Here is a 23,723-nt window from a genome sequence, read left to right as displayed (position 1 = left end):
AAAAATACATCAGACATGGCTGTATGGGCATAGTTCCCTTTGCCTTACCCTTCGGGGAAAACCAAACCAAAAAAAAAAAAAAAAAATGCGTCTGGCATGTCATTTGTGTGGGAAGTTTTGGTAGTTGGTGTCCGTCTGAGGTCTATTTGCGTAATAAATTACTGAAAAAAGTAGTTTAGAAGCCAAAATGGGACTGAAGGAAGCCACAATTTATCTCGACAACCAATTCAATACTTACTATGCCGGCCAAACAGTAAATGGGAGGATAGAATATGTTTTTGATAGTCCTAAAAAAGTTCGAGGTAAGTAGTAATATTTATTTTCGATCTAATGACTCATGCTTATTAACATCATTCCAGTTTGTTGCTAAATAATTTAAGCAGCTATGTTTATTGTACTTTTTGCTAAGTTATGCCTCAGTATTTCGTATAAACGGCCTGTCGAATTTCTAGAAATTCCACACCCATCCGGTAACTTTATTACTATGTACTTACGACAATATCCGTGACACTGAGCAACGGTAGGTGTGCAACAATAGAAAAAACTCCTAATAACTATGTTTATAACTTAGTTTTTGCAACATTAGTAAAACAATATAGCTTATCTTAGGTAGGTACATTATTATTACTTGAATGTCTATTGTACCTATTTCTAGTAGTTTCCATAGATTAGATCTGCTTTTAGGAAGCTATTAGGTACTATTGCACCTTTACTTTTTAGCTGTATACTTTTACTAATTATTGTTTCAAGAATCCCTATAGGGTAAGGCAGAGTCTCAAGTTGCAGCCAATGAGTGTCCACACTAATATAATTAACTCTATAGTGATAGACTACCAGATCCTTGCCTTTAATAAATCTTGATATTTAGTCAATTTAACTTTGTCAGTGGCCTGTTTAATATGTATATTATAAAACATAGATGAACTTTAAATCCAATCAAAAATGAATTAATTATTTTTCAATGAAAATCAAGATTCTGTTCTAGTGTTTCTTACGACCCTATCAATTATTAGTTGTTCTTGATCAACCAAATGTTGCTAGGGCTCATTGGGGCGCCCCCTTTTACATTTCCCACACTAGATGCACTGTGGGTATTCTAAGGACATAATCAATCCATCACCATTTCAATCTTTTTTTAGCCATAGATTCAGATACAATTATTATTATTTATTAAATCTTAATACTAAAAATACAATTTGTCAATGCCCTGCAAAACTGTTTAAACAGTTTGTCTGCAGGATAGAGTCTCTATTAATAATATGAACTTATATCTAATAGTAATTTGTAAGTAGGAGCACAATAATACTAATAAATATTAATACAATACTAATGGTAATACTTTTGTATTTAATTTAAAATATATTTTAAAGAGTAAATTCCATTATTCGCCGGTAACATTTAAGTAGGTATGTGTGCCCATTGGCAAATGCCTCCCCCAATCTATTCCACTCTTCTTTTCATATTGCCGGTCTAGTTCAGGTTGTGCCGGCTACTCTGAAGATTTTGTCCTCCCTGCGTCGGAATGGTCTTCCTCGGTTTCTTTTGCCACCTCTTGGGTACCATGTGATGACGCGTTTGCTCCATATATCTGGACCCCGCATTATATGACCTGACTATTTCCACTTTAAATGTCTTATTTTGAGTGTTACGGTTACCCTAGTTTTCTCCCTTAAGTTTTCATTTCGTGTTTCTATTCTTCTTTTCCCAGTCATGTTTCTCTCCATGGCTCTTTGGCATTTCAATCCTATTATCACTTACTAAATATGTGTGGTGTAATGTGTATTCATGTCAGTTACAAAGTGCAGTATAACTTTCTCTTAAACCTATTTATATAGACACAAGATAACACTGGCATACTAATAGTTATGTTAAGCACTTGTGAATATTAATGAAATATTATTAAAAATAGGAATAAACACAGCTGTCTCTCTTCTTCTAATCCTTTTATCCCCTGTTGGGTTGTAGGGCTCGAATAACAGATTTCCACTCCTTGCGATCTTCTGCAACCTCTGTAGCTTGCTCCCATAACATGTCGAGAGTTTTCAACTCTCGGTCAACCGAGCGGCGCCAGGTCTCTTTGGGCCATTCCTTTGGCGTTTTGCTGTCATAGACATAATAGAGACTTAAACAAAGCTGGGACTTCATACTTCTTCTAAATTAAATAAAAACTAACTAAAAAAAACAAGTAAATTAAGTATTAAGTGAAAACATCGTGAGGAAACCCACATTCCTGAGAAATGCATTTTCGGAGGTTCACATTCTAACATGTATTGGGCTGGTTTTCCCGCGGGTTGGAAGGTCAGACAGGCAGTCGCTTCCGTAAAAAACCGGACCTGTCAAATCTTCATGTTAAGTAAGCGAACCCTGTGAAAAGCGGGATAATGCTAGAGAGTTGATGATCTAAAGAAGTACACATTATAAGATTGCATTTCAAAAACTTCATGCTTGAAATGTATGTCAAAATTACTCAAAATCACAACATTACATTAGGAATTTAATAATTAACAACAATTGAGGTTGTTACGAAACTCAACAGTTGTATAATTAGAGTTATCAGATGGAACAGGCTGCTTTGTTTAAGTTTATTAGTGGTACTAATACTAGTACTAATAACTACACAGTTAAATCTTTATCTACAGTTTACTATCATTAACCGAATTCAAAAAAACGAGGTTCTCAATTCGTCGGGATCTTTTTTTGCAATACGGCTCACCATCTATTACGTTGGTCTAACAGAAGGCTCGTTGAGGCGTGGGTATGTAGTTCTTGTGATGGATGCAAGAACGGATCCAGCTTTTATATTAGGGGGGGACCAGGTCGCAGACAGGTCTATCTCAGTAGAGAATTGACCCATGACTCAACAGGTAGGTTATCATCCCCATGACCCCCTCTAACTACTCCAATTGGGATATAGTCGAAAGCTAATGTTAATGTTACTATCATTTTGTGTTTGCACCGACATTTCACAGCTGGCTTTCTGCCCGGGATTTTGTCCGCGTCGTTTTTTTATCACTTATTCTTCCCCTTAGGGAGTGATTTCTGGGATAAAAGCTTCCCCAGGTCTCAAACTATCTCAGTTCAGCTGTTTAGGCGTCAAAAAGTAACAAACAGACAATAGTTACGGATGACGACAAAGGGACGGATGATTGACAGCTCTTAATTTTAGGAAGAATGAGTAAATGAAGACTGTCAAGTTGAGTGTTGAGGTTAACACACGCGGTTTGACAGCTCTCGCATATTTTCGTTGATTTAGGTGAAATTCTGACTAAGTGTTACCTGTTTGTTGTGCTTGTGTTGTTCTTTGGTGTCGGGTAAGTGTTATTTGTTTACCCTTTGAGCTGGGGCGGCGACTATGTCGTCGGCCCCGGAGCCGGTTCCCCCGGACTTGTCTCCGCACTCTCTGTGTGATGTAGGGATGAGTGATCCACTCCCTCAGGTCAGTCAGGCTCGTAAGAGAATCCTAGAGGACTCGGAGCGCCCTCCTACGTCACACAAACAATCTTCCCCTCCATCGGCGTCCATACAGAACGTTTATACTCACCCATCCTATGATGAAGGCAAAAAGTACAGGGAGCAAGATCCTGGCCCATTCATAGTACACGTGTACATGGATGAGTCACACCCTAAAGCTGGTACTTCCCTCAACCCAATCCAGTTTGGTCAGTTCCTGAGACGGTCAAATATCTGCGACATAGCGAAACATGGAGTGAAAAGTGTTGGGAGAAACAGGGTCTCAATCGAATTTAAATCAGCCAATGGTGCCAACCAATTCCTGTCAGATCCATCCTTGACAGCTCACAAGTTCTCAGCTATCATCCCCACTTTTAATATCTCCCGCATGGGTTTGGTAAGGGATATTCCCTTGGAATTCTCCATGAATGAATTTGTTGATGAAGTGGAACTCCCGACTGGTTGTGGACAAATTTTGAAGGCTCGCCGACTTAACAGAAAAGTGTTTAAAGATGGAGGTGTGGAATGGGTCCCTACCCGTACCGTTGTTATCACCTTCAATGGCCAGTCCCTCCCTTCACATATATATTGCTGCCACACTATAATTGAGGTTCAGGTTTATGAGCTCCCCTCAATTCAGTGCAATGCCTGCTGCAGGTTTGGTCACACAAAAGATAAGTGCCGCTCTAAGCAGAGATGTTTCAGATGTGGACAACAACATAGCGGTGATATTTGCAACATCTCTGAGGAAGAGGCACAGTGTGTTCTTTGCAGTGGCAATCACTTTGCCACAGATAAAAGATGCCTCGAGCACTCACGCCAGAAGGATATAAAACACGTCATGTCCCGCGAGAGCATTTCGTATTATGAAGCTTCGAAGAGATTCCCTTCCATACAAAAGCCTTCATATGCGGACGTCGCTCGTTCGCTCTTCTCTCCGGCCCCAAAAACACCGCAACCAGCTAGGTCCTCTGCCAATGTTGTGACGCCCCAACGACCCGTAAGTTCCAGACGCACAATTTTTACTCCCGCTCGTCCCCGCGCTCCACTTTCTCCTGGTTATGACAGTGCTTCCCATCAGGCTCTTATCTCCCAACGTGATCCGCCCCCTCCCCAGAATGGTGCGGCCCTTAGGGGTTCCTCTCCCAATCCTGGTGAGGATAACCTCATCGAACTCATTTTGTCCCTCCTTATAAACTTCCTTACTAAATTCAATGATTCCTCCCCACCGTCCAACGTTGCCCGCAAATTGAACCAACTCTTCCAATTATTCCATAATGTTCCCGATAATCCAGTGGAATACTTGTAGTCTTCGCCCTAAAAAACATGAAATTCTCCAATTAACCAACTCCTTCCATCCTCTCATCTTTGCCATCTCGGAGACATGGTTGAGACCTGGGTCCCATTTCCGGCTCCCTGGTTTTTGCTGTCTGCGAGATGACAGAGCTGACGATCACGCTGGTGCAGCAATTCTTATAAAATCCTCGGTTGTCTTCACTCGCCTAACTCTTCCCCAACTCCCTTATGGCATCAATGCAGTGGCTGTTAAAGTTGCTGACTTGACTGTCATATCCATCTACATCCCTAATCCTAGACAGATTTCCATAACGGACCTTATCCCAATCCTTTCATCTTTATCAGGCTCCTTCCTAATATTGGGGGACTTTAATCTACACCACATTATATGGCAAAATAACTATGCAGGTTATGACTCCCAGGCTTGTGATTTTGTTGATATTTTGGATAGCTACAATATCAGTATCTTAAATGATGGCTCACCGACTCGTCGAACGGCCCCTGGCCGGAATATTAGTGCTGTTGACCTGTCACTATGTTCGCCGAATCTCCACTCCTTATTGTCTTGGGAAGTCCTTCAAGACTCTCACGGCAGCGATCACATGCCAATATTAATAAAATACCCATCTTCATCCGCCCCTGTAAGAGAATTTTCGCCACTTTTAAAATATCGTCTCTCAAAAGCCGATTGGGATAAATTTTCCGTTGACAGTGATACTTACACAAACTTACTACCCTCCGTTAACAACAACAATTTGCCGGAATCTTATAATGGTTTGGTCGATTCGCTGACAAAAGCTGCTGACTCCAACATCCCTCAAAAAAAGTCCAAGGTGGGTTCCAAAATCTCTCCCCCCTGGTGGGATTCTGAGTGTTCTGAAATGTTTCAACGTAGGAAGAACGCAGAGACTTCTTATTGTTTGTCGATGACCATCGAGAACTTTTTACTTTTTAAAAAGTATACGGCTTTGGCCAAACGTCTTTTTAAAAGGAAAAAAAAATATGGTTGGTCTCGGTTCTGCGAAAACCTCGAACCTAGATGCCCTTCCGTCTTATTATGGAAGTCCATACGCTCATTCCGAGGGTCTTTCTTGAATAAAGACGTAAAGTCTAACGACGTCAGCATATGGATCCATGGTTTTATTGATAAATTGTCCCCTCCTTTTGTGCCCAATTTTCAGTGTTTGCCTTCAGCTTATCCCCAGTTTTTTTCCCACCATATATTCAACGACCCTTTTTCTTTATCTGAACTCTTAATCACTCTTCAAAATTTAAAGGACTCCTCACCTGGCCATGACGGTGTACCTTACTCTTTCCTACGTAAAGCGGGTCAGTCTAGTAAATATTTTTATCTCTCCCTAATCAACAAGTTTTTTGAATCTGGATATATTCCTGTCTCATGGAAAACACAATTAGTCATTCCTATTTTAAAGCCAGGTAAAGATTCTACTGACCCGACATCTTATCGTCCCATTGCTTTATCGTCTACCTTGGCTAAAATCATGGAGCATATGCTGAAAAAACGTATGGAGTGGTTTGTGGAGGCCAATAACATCTTGGCCCGAACCCAATTCGGGTTCCGTAGGGGTTTGAGTTGCATGGACAGCCTAGCTGTGCTCACCACAGATATTCGGATAGCATTATCCAAGAACGAATACCTAGTAGGCGTCTTTCTGGACATAACAGCGGCATATGACAATGTCTTACTTCCTATCCTCAGGCAGAAAATGCTTAATCTGAGTATTCCAGAGAGGTTAACGCATTTCATATGCAACATGTTGTCGGAAAGAACCATACAGGTACGAACTCAGGATACTCTGTGGCCCCCGAGACGCGTCTGGAAAGGTCTTCCTCAAGGTTCTGTTATCAGCCCTCTCTTGTACAATTTGTATACCTACGATTTGGAACAAACGGTCGATTCTTTTTGTAACGTCCTTCAATACGCTGATGATCTTGCCCTATATGTCGCATCTAGCTCGATAGATGATGCTGTCAGCAGACTCAATCGAGCTTTAATATATCTGGATGAATGGCTTTCAGATCATGGTTTGACCCTGGCTCCTAGTAAGAGCAAAGTTGTTATTTTTACCAGGAAAAGAAGCGTGCCTGACTTAAATGTCCAATTCTCGGGAGAAACCATTCCGGTGTGTAACAAAGTCAAATTCCTCGGCGTTTTCCTAGATAATAAAATGAGTGGCGCTCCACACCTAGATTATATATGCAAAAAAGCGGAAAAAAATGTAAATGTGATGCGCTGCTTATCTGGAGTCTGGTGGGGAGCCCACCCTTACTGCCAAAAGCTAGTGTATAATGCCCTGATCCGTAGCCTTTTTGACTACGGGTCTTTCGTGTTGGAACCTTGTAGCAGAGTGGCTCTAGGTAAATTGGACAAGATCCAATACAAGTGTCTCAGGATCATCCTGGGCGCGATGAAATCGTCCCCTACTAATGCCCTTCAGGTCGAAGCTTTGGATCCCCCCCTTGCTTTACGTCGAATGTACCTCTCAGATAGATATGTGTTCAAATTAATTCAAAACAGCTCTCATCCTTTATTAGATAAATTAAATTCATTAGATAACATCATTCCTGGTAATAAATATTGGTACCACAAGGAATTCCCTTGCTTGACAAAAAGTTTCCGCAAATTTTCTTCCCTCCCCCAATCATGTTTTCAAAAGTGTATATCCCCAATCTTCTCAACTTCATATCAGGCCCTCTTATTTGACCCCACTATAATTTTTAATCTTGGTATCCATAAGGACACCCCGGGAGCCAACACCGTCTTCTTAAATCTCGTAAATTCCCAATGGAGTGACTACATGCATTTTTTCACAGATGCCTCTAAGCTTACCACTGATGGGGAGGTCGGTGCTGCAGTCTGGCTTCCCAAGTTCAAAATTTTGTTAAATTATAAGCTTCCCTCCCACTCTTCAGTTTTTACTGGTGAGGCTGTTGCCATTTATGAGGCAGTAAAATACATTCTTTCTCACAAGATCTCCAGAGCCATAGTATTTTCCGACTCCCTCAGCTGCCTCCAAGCTATTACCTCCAACCCCTTTTCCTCCCGCAACTTTCCCGTGATATTAAACATCAGGGAATCTCTCTATGAGTGTGACACGCAGGGTTTCAATGTAATCTTAGTCTGGATTCCGGGACATGCAGGTATCCAAGGAAATGAAATGGCAGACTCTATGGCTAAAGATGCGATCAGAATGGGCTGTCTTGACCACTTTATTATATATTCGCATGATCTGTGCTCCTCGGCTGCTGTGGACCTTAGCAGAGATTGGTCGGCGCTTTGGTCGCGATCAAAACACTTTAAAGGCAAATATTACAGCGACATTCAACCGGACATTCCCACGAGACCCTGGTTCTATCGATATCGACACGCTGATAAACGATCCACTTCGGTAATCTGCAGGCTCCGATTGGGTCATTCTTGTACCCCTGTTCACCTTAATAAACTTCGAATCCGGGACTCCTCTATTTGTGAATGCGGCATCAAGGACGGAACGACTGACCATGTTTTGTTCAACTGCTCTCTTAGACCAGTCTCCCTTTATGATATCCTCCCTCCTAAAATTCCCAAACCTATAAATGTTAAATCCCTCCTCTTGTATACTAACACCCCTCTAATCAGACTAATTTGTAAATATATATGTAAATACAATATTAAATTGTGATAAACGTTTTGTGACGTCCTGTTTTGTCTTGTTGCAGGTTAACTCAAGGTTTAGCTCTCTACCTACAGTTTAAAATTAATCAACCTGTCAAATTTTTTCAGTTTGTTTTCTGATCACTTCGACACTGGCAGAATGGTCGTACTCCTAAGCGACCCATTGCCATAATAAAAAAAAAAAAAAAAAAAAAAAATGAGTAAATGAATGAATAACCCGGGCGAATCAAAAAGGTATCTCGTTGGTATGCAAACCGTTTGACGTGTGCTGTCAACTTAATTCTGTCGGGTTATTAGCCAATGCAAAATTTTTAGACGGTTGTTTTAGATTTCTACTTAAAATTGACGTGTGTTCCATAAATTTTATGCTTGTCGATTACCCGTCCCTTTTCTTTTCAGCGGATAAGAAAATGACAGGTATAACTTAAAATTAGATGGTATTTACAGGAATTAGCACCAGAACTGTGTTCTTTCTCAATTCTGGGATATGAGACTTCCGATGATGGCACTTGAAACAGTGTCACACCCTGGACACTTCATACAAATAACCTCGTTTTACACAGACACATTGACGTTATCGTATATGCGGAACTGTGTGTGACGTCTGACGTCCATATGATTGTAGACTAAAGTAAGACCGAGGGGGTGAGGTAAACCTAGCTCAACCGCTGGTCGGGGGTAGTTGCCGTTCTATAGGTAGGTACTATCTACTCAGCTTGTATTTACCCACTGATAGGCCTGCTCTCTTTCACGCCATCCTTTCCGATCCTGTGCAAGTCGCATCCATTACTTTCCGGCATACCTCACAATGTCATCCGACAATGGGGCTGGTGGTTTACCTCGATATCGCATACCATCCCTTGGCCACCATTCAGTAACAGCTTTAGTCCATCTATTGTATTCCCGTCTTGCCAAGTGTCCTGCCCATCTCCACTTAAGCCTAGCGATTCGTATATCTACATGTTCGACTTTAGTGCGTTGCCGAATTTCGACGTTTGGTATACGATCTACCAGGTGGACGCCTAAAATGGCGCGCTCCATAGCCCGTTGTGCCACTCTAATTATATAAATGTGCTCTTTCGTGACCGGCCATGTTTCAGCGCCATAAGTGAGTATGGGCAGCACACATTGGTTAAATACCTTGGTTTTCGTTCTATAGTATTATTCTATGACGTAGTGTAGTCTCAAAACGAGTAAATCTCAAACATTTTATATCATATCGTTCTAAATCCATTGCGTTACAAATAAGATTCTTATCACTAGAATCATTTTTGATTGTCAATATTTTCTTATTTGATGCTATGATTTCAGGTATTCACGTGAAGTTTAAAGGCGAGGCGCACACGGAATGGTCGGAGAGTAAAGAGGAAACTGACACGGAGGGCAAGCCGATCTCCACAGATCAAATGATCACGGGCAACGAAGAATACTTCACTATACAATACTATTTGCTCGGCAGTAATACTGGTTAGTGTATTATTATTATTCAATACATACATAAACTCTTGCCTATTTCCCACCGGGGTAAGCAGACTATGGAATTCCATTTGCTTCGATCCTGACTTAGTAGTTCAGAGTAGATCGTACTAAACCTTTTCTAAGGGCTCAAACTGGATGACAGCGGCAGCGGCGTGGCGGAGATAGCGGCGCGGGGAGCGGCGCGGCGGCCGCTGTTCCGTTCTCGATGCATTTTCGATTGTAGTACTTTTGTTTCGTACGATTTATTATGGGCAAAAGAAGATCTGAATCCCTATAATGAACAAAGGATACAAAAAGGCGAGTTTCAAACGCAGAGACACCGCTCGATTAGAGCGCACCCAGTGGCGGATTTACCAGTAGGCTGAGTAGGCTGAAGCCTAGGGCGGCAGATTTTAGGGGGCGGCAAATTTGGCCCAAAATTTTTTTTTGTCTAACAGAAGTAATATAATAGATATTATACATATACACAAAGAAACAAGTGACAAGAGTTATAACATTTTAGTAATGCACAGTATACTGAACATTCTTACGTCTGTACGGGCTTCAACCGAACATATTTTGCTAACTTTGCGCCGTGTTTTTGGTAGCGCTGTGCACTCGACTATAATTAGTATCGAATTTCAGAGGTCAGAAGGGGCGGCAAAATTTGAATAGCCTACTGGCGGCAAATTTGTAAATCCGCCACTGAGCGCACCGCTCGTACTTACCCCGCTCGCCATCGAGAACACTTCAATATAAATCTTAGCATTTGAACGCGCCGCTTCCCGCACCGCCGCCGCTGCCGCTGCCGCTGTCATCCAGTTTGAGGCCTAAGGATACCTCCAATTCGATCAATGTACGTCCTTCTAAGTCTTCCTCTGCCAGCCCTACTATCAACCTTCGGTTTATATACCGATTTCGTAATCCTATTATCCTTCATGCGCTCTACGTGTCCAAACCAACTTGACATTCCCTTACATCTACTCTAAATCTGAACCGGCCTGCGCGTATGAAATGATTGATGAATTTGGAGGACGCAAGAGAAGTGTGTCAGAATCAAAGCAAGTCTGTTTACCCCCGTGGGAAATAGGCGTGAGTTTATAAATGTTTGTTGATCCCACTACTCAGCAAAAGCCTCCCCCATGTATTTCCACAAGTCGCGGTCTCGTGCGAGCTCCACCCAGTCCCAAACAGTTCAAATTCAAAAGGGGGATTAAGGGGGGTCATGACCCCCACTGGGCGACGGGTTGCGTCATGGGTGGCCACTGCAATTTTATCTAATTCTCTACAGAGACAGGTTTTCTGCGACCTGGTGACACCCCTATAAGACCACGATGTTCAGATTACATGCTCTCTTTCATCACCAGCCCACTAACATCCCCACTGCTGGGGCACGGGCCTTCCCTATGGATGGATAGGGAGATCGGGCCTTTAACCACGACGCGGGCCCAGTGCGGATTGGTGGTTATTAACGGCTGCTAGTGCAGCCGGGCCCAACGGCTTAACGTGCCTTCCCAAGCACGGAGGAGCTCGAGATGAAAGCTTTTTTTTCTGTGGTCACCCATCCTATGACCGGCGTTTGCGAAAGTTGCTTAACTTCAACAATCGCAGACCGAGCTGCGCCACCGAGCTCCTCAACATGCTCTCTTTAATTCCTACTAGAATGCCAACGGAGATAATTTATCCATTGTCTTATGTACTAACGACACAGCTAGTGAAAAGCATAGCAGAGTGATGGATGGTTAAATAAAGATAGCGGAATGATGTCAGTTACATAGAAACGGTCACAATATTGTGATAAATGCATTAGTTGATGATGTAATGTGTATTTACACTCGGTATCTGTATAAAAAACTTGAATTGTACTGACACGGTCTATGTAGCTGACCTTCTGTTTTGTTTAAAATCATTTCAAAATATCCTTTAGATATACGAGCGATACCACATCTAATAAATTCATCTAAAAACGCAATAAGCATTGCAATGTAAAAAGTGCGCACACACACACACACACACACTATCTTTTTGTAGTAGTATTTTTAAATTACTTTTCTTACGTATTTTTTTTTTATTTACTTTCTTTGTATTGCTCTATTGATAATATTATCCATGACCATATTCCTGGAGGTGGAGGCTTGGAGACCTATAACACAGGGTATCCTAGTTTAGGCTCCAGCCTCTGCAAATATTATTAATGTTCATGTTATAAAATAATTATAAATTATAATTAAAGCACATAATAACGGGTTCTTACCGCGTTTAAATGGAGATATGAGACTCCCGATATTTCGACACTGTTGCAAGTGCCATGATCACGAACTACTAGTCTATGAACTACTTATTTTTACTTATATTAATATTATTTTCTTGCAACAGGAAACGAGATAGAAATCCCAGCAGGCAAGCACGTTTATAATTTCACGTGTGCCCTGCCGCCCGTGCTGCCGTCGTCTTTCGAAGGTCAGTTCGGGTACGTGCGGTACACCGTCAAGGTCACGCTGGACCGCCCGTGGAAGTTTGACCAGGAGACCAAGATGGCCTTTACCGTCATCAATGCCTTGGATCTCAACCTTAACCCATCTTATAAGGTACGTTCAGACGAAGGTAATCGTCGTTGCTAATTATACAGGGTGTTAGTGACATCGTAACAAATACTAAGGGGGATGATTCTGAGTTAATATCAAGTGGAATTTTCCGTCGCAAAACTCATGTTTTTTTTTAATTATTTTCAGTTCCATACTTTTGCGACGAAAAATTCCACATGATATCAACTCGGTATCATGGCCTGAATCATCCCTCGACGATGTCACTAACGCGCTGTATATTCTGTAGAACGATCATATGACCAAGGTCCGTCAGACCTCCTGAAAAAATTAGTCCCCTTGGTTTTGTCTTATCAAAGAGTGAATGCAACGTAAACGTTTTTACTTTACGTTGTATGTAGGAAAGTGAGTAGAACGGAACGTAAGATTGATAGAAAGTAAGAGAGATTTTATTTTTTTTTGTTTTGGTTTTCCCCGAAGGGTAAGGCAAAGGGAACTATGCCCATACAGCCATGTCTGACGTATTTTTTTTCTTGATGATTAATGAAATGATGAAAGGTGATGTTGATGAAACCTAAGCCCCCACCCTCGGAGTAGACTCCTACTCCGAACCCCAAACGAATTAACTCAAAAGTCCGCATAAACTTTTGAGTTATGAAGCGGCTTCCTGCCACGAAGCGAAAATAGGCAGATACACTTTGTTCATTAAATACTCCAATATAATAACACTCGCGAATGTCTTCCGACTAACTTAATGCGATCATTAACCACAAAACACCACTTCGTATTAATAATTTAGATTATTCAATGAAGAAAGCAACTGTCCCGTTCCCGTTTCCCGCCAAAAAGCCGAAAGTAAGAGAGAATACTATGGAAGGATAATAAAGACCTTTTTTGTTTTGGTTTTCCCCGAAGGGCAAGGCAAAGGGAACTATGCCCATACAGCCATGTCTTATGTTTTTTTCTTGATGATGATTAATGAAATGATGAAAGGTGATGACAGTGAACAAAATATATCTATCATTTTCTTTCCCAGGAACCGATCCACATGCAAATGGAGAAGACGTTTTGTTGTTTCTGCTGCGTGTCGGCTCCCCTGACGGTGGACGTGTACGCGCCCGTGTCCGGGTACTGTCCCGGGCAGAGCATTCCACTCACCGTGCACGTGGAAAACAAGAGCAACGTGCAGCTGCACCTCGTCAAGGTCATGCTGAGGAAGGTAGGTGCTGTAGCAGAGTACAAACTCTGCACATACTGGCCTTTCGTTCTGACCGTCTTATCATTTTAAATTTCGAAATTCTCATTCCATTCCGCATTTCCTTCCATTTTACACTGACTCATTGCATCCCCGATCTTCATAAGAATAACATAAATATATTATACTGTTTAGCTCTGGCCATGCCCTCTAATTCTGGATTTGTTTGTGAAGTGATATTAATAAACTGTATATGTTGCTGCTGCTATTCCTGCTGAAGTTAATACGTTATTTTGTCATCGTCATCACCCATCATTCCTTTACGCTGCCGGTACGTCGGGATACCATCCTCACCACCCGTCGTGCTGCAGTGCTTGTGTGAAGAGGCAGCTGTGAAAAGGTAGTGCCTGTTTGATAATGAGCGCTGCTTTTCCAGCTATCTTTATATACAGGTGTTAGTGACACCTTGTGAATACTGAGGGGGATGATTTCAGCATTTCAGCTCATGATTCTGAGTTAATACAGTGGCGGCGCCGTTTTTTTTTTTGGGGGAGGGGGCAAAATCAGCCAAGACGGGACCGCCCTGGCTGGCAGACCCAGATCTACAGGGGAGTAACTGAATTAGGTCATTGGGCACACCTGCCCTGTAAATTAGACCTCTTAGCGGCCACATAAAACTCATACATTTAATGGGTGGGCGTAAACTATATTTCTAAAAGATTTAGTTAGGTATATTTCGGTATATTCAGGGCCGCCACTGAGTTAATGAATCAAGTGGAGATTTTCTATCGCAAAAGTAATTGAAAATAATTTAAAAAACACATAAATAATAATGAATTTTGCGACGGAAAATTCAATTTGATATCATCATCATCATCAGCCCATTAACGTCTCCACTGCTGGGGCACGGGCCTTCCCTATGGATGGATAGGGAGATCGGGCCTTAAACCACCACGCGGGCCCAGTGCGGATTGGTGGTTATTAACGACTGCTAATGCAGCCGGGACCAACGGCTTAACGTGCCTTCCGAAGCACGGAGAAACTCGAGATGAAAACTTTTTTTTTGTGGTCACCCATCCTATGACCGGCCTTTGCGAATGTTGCTTAACTTCAACAATCGCAGACCGAGCGCGTTAACCGCTGCGCCACCGAGCTCCTCAATTTGATATAAACTCTCGAATTCCGAGAGAGTTATTAACGCAGCCATGGTTGCCCAGTTAGAAGAATGCTTGATGAATATTAATGTTTTACACTTAACATTTCTCAGGTGATAACCTACAGGGCGACGACTCCAACCTCGTCGACTAAGAAGTCCAAAGAGTTAGTCCACACGGTACAGGAGGGTCCGGCGCCCGCGGGGACCAGCAAACAATGGACCATCAACCTCGAGGTCCCGCCCGTGCCGCCCTCCAACCTGGTCAACTGCAGCATTATTGACCTCGACTACGATCTCAAGGTGAGAGGCTTTTGAGCGGAGTTGCATTTTTTTAGCTCCCATTTTACGTAATGGCTAGTTTTGAGTACGTCGTATTGACTAAAAGCACACCCCAAACACTCCATACGAAAATCTTATTGTACTTCGCATACGCTAATGCGTAAGTGCGAGCGAGAAATACAGTCCGCGCGCACACCCTTTCTTCTTAGCAGCGAGGCCTTCCCAACACAAGTGTCTTCTATTACTTTCAGGGAAGCCTCATGTACTGTTGTAAAATATTTACATACATAACATAACATACATAAACAGCCTATATACGTCCCACTGCTGGGCACAGGCCTCCCCTCAATCAACCGGAGAAAAAAAATGATATTATATTTACAGAAATAAAACTAATTTTATTTATTTATATACGGCCACTTAGACTAAAATATTACCCAGTGAAGATGAGGTAAATCTAGCTTGATGCCCGATTGCACATCAAAATCAGAACAAATATAACGCTTGTAATGGACAAAAGAAGCTAAATCTTCGAACTTATTGCTAAACAGCAGTTAAGGTTCATCCATGCTTACAATACAGGCCGTTGGTCCCGGTTACTACTTACTGATGTAAGTAAGTAGTCGTTACATGAGCCATGCCAGGGGCGTTTGGCGGCTCAATAATAACTCGGTTAGGGTTGATAAGGTCGGTACTCCACCTCACAACCCACACGATAGAAGAATACAGGCTGTTAGTGACATCGTAACGAAATTGTTTCCGAGTCGATATAACAAGTGGAATTTTTCCGTCACAAAAGTATGGATGGAACTTAAAGAATTAAAAAAACTCGTTTTACACATGACACGTCACACTTGACGTCTGACGCCCATACGATTGAAGACTAAAGTAAAAAGGGGGGGGAGGTAAACCTTGCTCAAATACTGGTGGGGAGCGAAGAGTTGCCGTTCTAGACGTAGTATTATTCCTTATTCTATGCCGCCAGTTTAACACTTTCAACGGCCTCCGTGGTCCAGTGGTTCGAGCGTTGTGCTCACGATCCGGAGGTCCCGGGTTCGATTCCCGGTGGGGACATATCACAAAAAAAATACTTTGTGGTCCCTAGTTTGGTTAGGACATTACAGGCTGATCACCAGATTGTCCGAAAGTAAGATGATCCGCGCTTCGGAAGGCACGTTAAGCCGTTGGTCCCGGTTACTACTTACTGGTGTAAGTTAGTAGTCGTTACATGAGCCATGACAGGGGCCTTTGGCGGCTCAATAGTAACCCTGACACCAGGGTTGATGGGGTTGGTAATCCACCTCACAATCCACACGATAGAAGAAGAACACTTTCAAGGACAGAACGTCTAATGACGTTCCGATTCCAAGGTGTCATATTACCTATTATGGACCATCAATGACCCATGATCTCTGTCCGTGAAAGGGTTAATATGTTTGTTGACAGGTGGAGTGCGTAGTGTCAGGACTCCACATGAACCTGCGCGACAAGAAGTACGTGACCATTGGCACGGTGCCGCTCGTGTCTGCCGGGGCTACGCCCTCCGCGCCCGCCGCGCCTTCGCCCCCGACCCCCAGCCAGCCCGCCGTGCTGCCCACTGTATGTATACATTAGCCCCGATTCCTGCAGACACCTCCTAACTTTATTGTAAATTATAGCCTTTATTTTCTTATCCGCCAAAAAAGAAAGGGATAGATGAGTGAAAGAATAAGAAATGTTAATTTCAAAATTAATGAATGAATAACCCCGGCGAATAAAATAGGCATCTGGCTGATATGCAACCCGTTCGCTGTCAACTTAGTCCTGTCGGGTTATTGGACAATATAAATTTTTTTTAGCCTTATATTTACTGCCTATAACTTAAATTTGATTGAAGACTAAAGTAAGACCGAGGGGGGTGAAGTAAACCTAGTTCAGCCGCTGGTGGGGAGCGGAGAGTTGCCGTTCTGTACGTAGTATTGTTCCTAATTCTATGATACCGGTATGAAAGTAAGGTACCGATTTTCTATTAGTGCGTCAAATTTTATACCGGTATGACAACTAACGGTTTGGCTATATGGCGCCGGCGTCGGCATCATGACGACATAGATAGGATACTAGGATGAGGTCCGTGGTGTACAGTCACGAGCATTAATATGTATACACTTTAGTACCATGTCACATTAACTTTTTTGACAAATTGAACTGTAAGTCTCACTAAATGTCAAATGTGTTAGTGCAACAGAGTCCTAAAGTGCCATACAACCATAAAGTTGAAGTTGAAGTTGAGTCCTAAAGTGGCTCATGGCTGTACAGTCATGAGCAATAAAATGTACTCACTTTAGCACCCTGTCGCATTATCATATTTGACATTTAATGAGACTTACGGTTTAATTTGTCAAAAAAGTTAATGTGACATAGTTTCAACGTGTATACATATTACATAGTACTCGTGACCGTACTGGTTAACACGCTCGTCCCGGCTTCATAAGAGCTGAGGCTTCAATTCCGTTCGAGGATTTTTCGTTTTTTTTTATGTATGTTATATTAAGGTGTATGTACCGCAGGTGCCGGCGGAGGAAGGCGGAGGCGCGGGAGGGTGGGTGGCCCCCGCTGCGCCGCCGTACCAGGCGCTCTACCCCACGCTCTGTGAGTATTCAACTTTAAAGAAAGAAAGAAAATATTTATTCGGCAAAAAATACATAATTACATATTGTTTAGTGGTAGTTAGTAATTAACCCTTTCACGGGCAGAGGCCATGGGTCATTGATGGTTCATAATAGATAGTATAACACCTTGGAATCGAAACGTCATTAGACATTCTGTCCTTGAAAGTGTTAACAATACCTCTAGTAATTAACAATACCCCCTCCGGTTGATTGAGAGGCCTGTGCCCAGCAGTGGGACGTATTTTGCAGTTTGTGTAATACCTCTAGAAGTATAAATAATGCCGAAACGGCTGCAACTCAGCAAATGCTTTAGCCTAGCTGTAGATAGATTATGGCAAATAAATTGATTTGATTTGATTTCATGTTAGTCTTACCGATCAACCCAGCCAGCCACCGATCAGCTTAACCAGCAGGCTTCGCACCGTAAGCGACTCTTTCCCGCCTCGACATACGTCACCCGTCACTCTCTCACAGTACTGCACAGAAAGAGACAGACGATCTCTGTCGCGGCGAGAAAGTGTCGCGTGCTTACGGTGCTCAGCCCGCTGGTTCTTCTTCTTCTATCGTGTGGGTTGCGAGTGGAGTACCAACCTCATCAACCCTGGTGTCAGGGTTACTATTGAGCCGCCAAAGGCCCCTGACATGGCACATATAACGGCTACGTACTTACATCAGTAATTAGTAACCGGGACCAACGGCTTAACGTGCCTTCCGAAACACGGATCGTCTTACTTTCGGACAATTAGGTGATCAGCCTGTAATGTAACCAAACTAGGGACCACAAAGTAATTTTTGTGATATGTCCCCACCGGGAATCGAACCCGGGACCTCCTGATCGTGAGCCCGTTGCCGCTGGCCGCTGATGTCAGGGTCGGTATTGAGCAGCTAAAGGCCCTGAAATGGTTCAGTATAAACAGTAATATACAGGAGCTCGGTGGCGCAGGAGGAGCTCGGTTACGTGCTCGATCTGCGATTGTTGAAGTTAAGCAACTTTCGCAAAGGCCGGTCATAGGATGGGTGACCACAAAAATAAAAAAAGTTTTCATCTCGAGCTCCTCCGTGCTTCGGAAGGCACGTTAAGCCGTTGGTCCCGGCTGCATTAGCAGTCACTGGGCCCGCGTGATGGTTTAAAGCCCGATCTCCCTATCCACCCATAGGGAAGGCCCGTGCCTCGGCAGTGGGGACGTTAATGATGATGAAACAGTAATATAGGGTATATGTCCGCAGCGGAGCCAGTGTACCGCGCCGGCGCAGAAGGCGCCCGCCGCGTGCAAGACCGCGGCGACGGCGACCACACGCGCGTGGTGGGACACAGCTACTTCGCGCCCTACTACCCCACGTACGCGCAGCCGCCGCCGCTGCCGCAGTGACCGCCATCTGCACTAACTATCGATGCAGCACTAAGGCGACCCATACACCTACAATAATATTGTACAATCCTTTAATTGTGCAATAATATTGAATAACCCCTTTGATTCCAAACGTTCAATAAATTCTCTCAATAAAATTGACAAACCAGTCTGAACAATATTTTCGTGCGAGCAACATGTCTGACGACGAAGTTTTGGCGGCAGCCGCGCTGGTAATTTTGTTGAATAGAAAAAAAAAACGTATATGGGTTAAAGAATAGTTGAAAAGAAGGCCAGTTTACACTCATGAAAGGCTTTTAAACGACTTAGCCTTAAATGAAAAATAAAAAATAAAACCGTGACTGACCGATCGCGATCGCTCCGAAAACTAAAATGAAAAATATTGCGCAATGTTAAGCCTACACAGTGCAAGAAAAAAATATTGCCCAATAAAAATTAAGCTCGCTCAATCTTTTGTGCAATGTTTCAATACTATCCCTAAACGTTCAATAAAATTGTGCATGCAGATATATTGTGCAATATTATTGTAGGTGTATGGGGCGCCTAAGGCCAGGCGCGCACTACGAGTTTTTCGCCGCGCGGAATACTGCGCCGCTGCGGTGGCTCTGCCGTCAAGTGCGCGCAATACAATCTAAAACTGTTTGGTACAGAAAGTGCGACATTATGCCGCTGCTTTTTTCTGCCGCGCAGCGAAAAACTCGTAATGCGCGCCTGGCCTATGTCTTACCTATGTAGGTACACAAATTTGAAATGTTCCTGTTGTAAAAACTCTTTAATAGTGGGGGCACTGACTGCGTTCGGACTTCCAGACGTACGGCCGGGTTCCAACCCTATTTGGTGGATATCCAAACTATTCGTTCAAAGCGCTTCGCATCGTCCTTCATTATGCGCACTGCTAAGGAGTGGAATTCTCTGTCGTCTTCTGTATTTTCCGAATGCATATAACCCGGGTGCTTTCAAGGCTAGAGTGAACCGGCACCTTCTGGGCGAGCTTTATCTTAGGCCTAATGCCTTCGGGCAAGTCTGGGGCCAAGAGCAAACCCATCAAAATTAAAAAATAATATTAATTACCAGTGGTGTCGTCCCTTTGAAGGATCAAAGGGGGGGTGAAATTTTATAAAACTGCGAAAAGTCCCATATAAAATTTCACTTCAAAAAAAGAATTCAAATAAAAATAAAAAGTTTAAATTCAAAAATTAATTACTTAATTAATTATTTAAATTTTTTAATTTTTTTCGGGTTGGGGGGGGGGGTGTGAAATTTTAAATGGGACTTTTCGCAGTTTTCAAGGATGCTATAAATTGGAGTCGGGGGCCGATTTCCAAAACTAAAATATTTCCAAATTTCCAAAATTGCAGGTTGCTCCATACAATCTTCCACTCTCCATTTGGAAGTGGGGGGTTAGAAAGAGACGAAACGTAGCATATAAAAAGTCACGTTTATTATTCGCCCCGTGTTGCTGTGAAAGACGGACAGACAGACACACATACACTTACCCACGAATTTATTATTACCTATCCTTTAGGCAGTTAGGACCAGAGTAAAAGAAAGGACAAAAAAAAGAAGAAAAAACAGCAAGTGACTTTACTATTAAAGCTTTTACAACAGGGACATTCCGGAGATCGGCACATCGCTGGTATAATTATAGTAATATAAAATGGTAGCGTCACAAAGCGTTTATTCAAAATTATAACAATAATGCTTCGATCACACCTACCGAGTGGGCGGGCGAGAGAGTGCTCTCGGCCGAGTACTCGGTGTGTATGAATGAACATTACGACGAGTGCACGGCCGAGCGCTCGGCCGAGTTATTTGGCGAGACAGCTACTCGACCCCTGTTCTATTTGCTAGGCCGAGTATCCACCCCCGCGCTTCCCCGCACTGTCTCGCCTTCCCACACGGCAGGTATAAACATGAAGATGGATCAAAAACAATAATTAAAAAGTCCACAAAGTTGCTCATACCGCTCCTAGCACAAGAATTGAAGAAAAAAAACTTGTTGAAACCAATTACAAAATACGTAGGTAACGCACAAGTGCCGTCAAAGGGCCGAGTGGCGCGATGCGATTGCATGTTTATACCTGCCGTGTGGGAAGGCGAGACAGTGCGGGGAAGCGCGGGGGTGGATACTCGGCCTAGCAAATAGAACAGGGGTCGAGTAGCTGTCTCGCCAAATAACTCGGCCGAGCGCTCGGCCGTGCACTCGTCGTAATGTTCATTCATACACACCGAGTACTCGGCCGAGCGCACTCTCTCGCCCGCCCACTCGGTATGTGTGATCGAGGCATAAGAACATCAACGATTACATACTACCTGTGGTTTTCTAGTCCGCTAAAAAGGAAAGGGACGGGCGATTTTGAGGATTGTAACGTCTAACACCATATTCATAATAATATAACACTTCCTAGTGAATCCGCGATAGCCCTGGGGGGTCAAAATGGCCAGATCGAAGCAATTCATCTAAGAAAGCAATATTGCTATTTGACATTTGTTTGCAGTTGTTGTCTTCTCGACGTCGAACGACGACGTCGACGCGAAGCGGACGTCGGGGAGGCACCCTCGGGGCTTGGCCCCTTTGGTGCGATAGCTCTCGCCGCCCGCTAAAACTGTCGGGGCACGGGGGCGTGCCACGGTGGGCGAGTTTCGCGCCTCCGAAGGCCCAATTTCTTGTCCGGGATGGTACCGCCGGCGAGTCAGCCCACCGGGTGAGACCCTGTTGAGGGAGGCCCAGTGAGCGACTCCAGCCAGGCGGTACGTGTCTCGTCATAGTAGGTGGCCGGCGAGCTTGACCCGAAGTTTCCAGGTCAGCTCGAGCCGGCGGGGTCAGTGACATTTGTTTGCATTGCGCACTTGCTTTTATATGCGCAAATGTCAAATAACCCCCCCTGTTAGTAGTGTCATGGATTGAGATCCCGACTCGGGGTTTAAACTGAATTCGACTTTAAGAGTTTGAATTCATGTTTGGATCATAGATGATTGATATCACGTGGTTTCCAGGATTTGTGCCCGGTTAATGGCAATAGGTTAAATAAGGAAACGGTTTATTAAATCATATATTTGGAGCATTGCACTCTATGGAAGTGAAACGTGGACTATGACACAGAGAGACAGAGAGAGATTGGAAGCGTTTGAGATGTGGTGTTGGCGAAGGATGGAGGGTATAAGCTGGACTGAAATGGTGTCAAATGAAAAAGTGCTGGAAAGAGTTGAAGAAAAGAGAACCATATTGAAGACTATAGAGAACCGGAGAGGAAATATGATTGGCCACCTGATACGACACGATTCATTTATAACAAACATTATAGAAGGAAAAATTGAAGGGAAGAGAGGAAGGGGTAGACCTAGGATAACATTTATGAAACAAATAAAAGAGAAGGTGCAGGTCGTGTCGTATCGGGAGGTGAAGGTTTTGGCGGGAAGAAGAGAGGAATGGCGGTTACTCCACCGACAAGAGCGCAGCTCTTAAATAGAGAGAGAGAGAGAGAGAGAGAGAGAGAATGGCAATAGGCTCGCCCCCTATTACATGAGACTTAAACATAGCTGGCGAGAAGTGGGCGTACGGTCACGAGTACTAACATGTATGTACACTTCGAAACCATGTCACATTATCTTTTTTGACAAATTAAACCGTAAGTCTCATCATCACCAGCCCATTAACGTCCCCACTACTGGGGCACGGGCCTTCCCTATGGATGGATAGGGAGATCGGGCCTTAAACCACCACGCGGGCCCAGTGCGGATTGGTGCTTATTAACGACTGCTAATGCTGCCGGGACCAACGGCTCAACGTGCCTTCCGAAGCACGGAGGAGCTCGAGATGAAAACTTTTTTGTGGTCACCCATCCTATGCCCGGCCTTTGCGAAAGTTGCTTAACTTCAACAATCACAGACCGAGCGCGTTAACCGCTGCGCCACCGAGCTCCTCTAAGTAAGTCTCATTAAATGTCAAATATGATAGTGCGACAGGGTTCTAAAGTGGGTACACGATATTGCACATGACTGTAATACCCCTGCCTACCCCGGATACAGTGATGCTATGTTAGGTTATAATAACACTTCCTTTTCCTTTTGGAGAGATTATAAAATGACAAGTATTAGATATAATCGTTTTGATAAAGTATTATCGGAATCGCCGCTATTATGAAAGCACAAATATCACAATATAGAGCGCTTTGCATCGCCTATTCAACTTTTGTATACTTATTTCTTGTACTTCGGTGACAAAGTATGGTGCTATGTTTTGTATAATTTGTAAGCATTTATCGCGGGATCAACTCATTTAATCAGCTATGATATGAAATTATCTCACTCGTAGTCTATAAGCCGTCCAATGTTATAAAAAGCATTTTTATTTTGACTTGATATATGAAAATACAGTATTGAATCTATATTCAGTAATCTCAAATATTGTATTTAATTGTTGATAACTTTAATATATACTTATTTCTCATTTTATCATCTTGTTTTTGTTCGTTGGTGATTTTGTCTCAAGTGCTGGAAGTCGATAACATTAATATGAACGCAAAAATATAGGATATTTATTTTGGAGTCGTTAATTTGTTACAGAGCCCTATTACATCTTTCAATCACGCGCCGACAGCCTCAATTATAACTTAAGTTTCAAAGAAAAAACGACTATTATTACTGGACTG

The 23,723-nt window shown here is 43.1% G+C and overlaps 1 protein-coding gene across 1 annotated transcript; it reads left to right on the top strand.

The window, feature by feature from the left end:
* The first annotated feature begins 84 nt into the window (after nucleotides 1-84).
* On the top strand, nucleotides 85-23,526 carry LOC126370692 (arrestin domain-containing protein 17). Its single transcript, XM_050015703.1, has 8 exons — nucleotides 85-302; nucleotides 9,734-9,889; nucleotides 12,257-12,468; nucleotides 13,460-13,642; nucleotides 14,886-15,074; nucleotides 16,500-16,652; nucleotides 17,600-17,681; nucleotides 18,929-23,526. Exons 1-8 carry the CDS (start codon nucleotides 188-190, stop codon nucleotides 19,069-19,071), a joined length of 1,233 nt encoding a protein of 410 aa, XP_049871660.1. The 5' UTR covers nucleotides 85-187; the 3' UTR covers nucleotides 19,072-23,526.
* Nucleotides 23,527-23,723: the final 197 nt, after the last annotated feature.

This window comes from Pectinophora gossypiella, chromosome 11, assembly GCF_024362695.1.
Source record: "Pectinophora gossypiella chromosome 11, ilPecGoss1.1, whole genome shotgun sequence".
NCBI classification, from domain to species: domain Eukaryota; kingdom Metazoa; phylum Arthropoda; class Insecta; order Lepidoptera; family Gelechiidae; genus Pectinophora; species Pectinophora gossypiella.
Note: the sequence above shows the minus strand (reverse complement) of the source record. Positions and strands in the feature narration are given on the sequence as shown.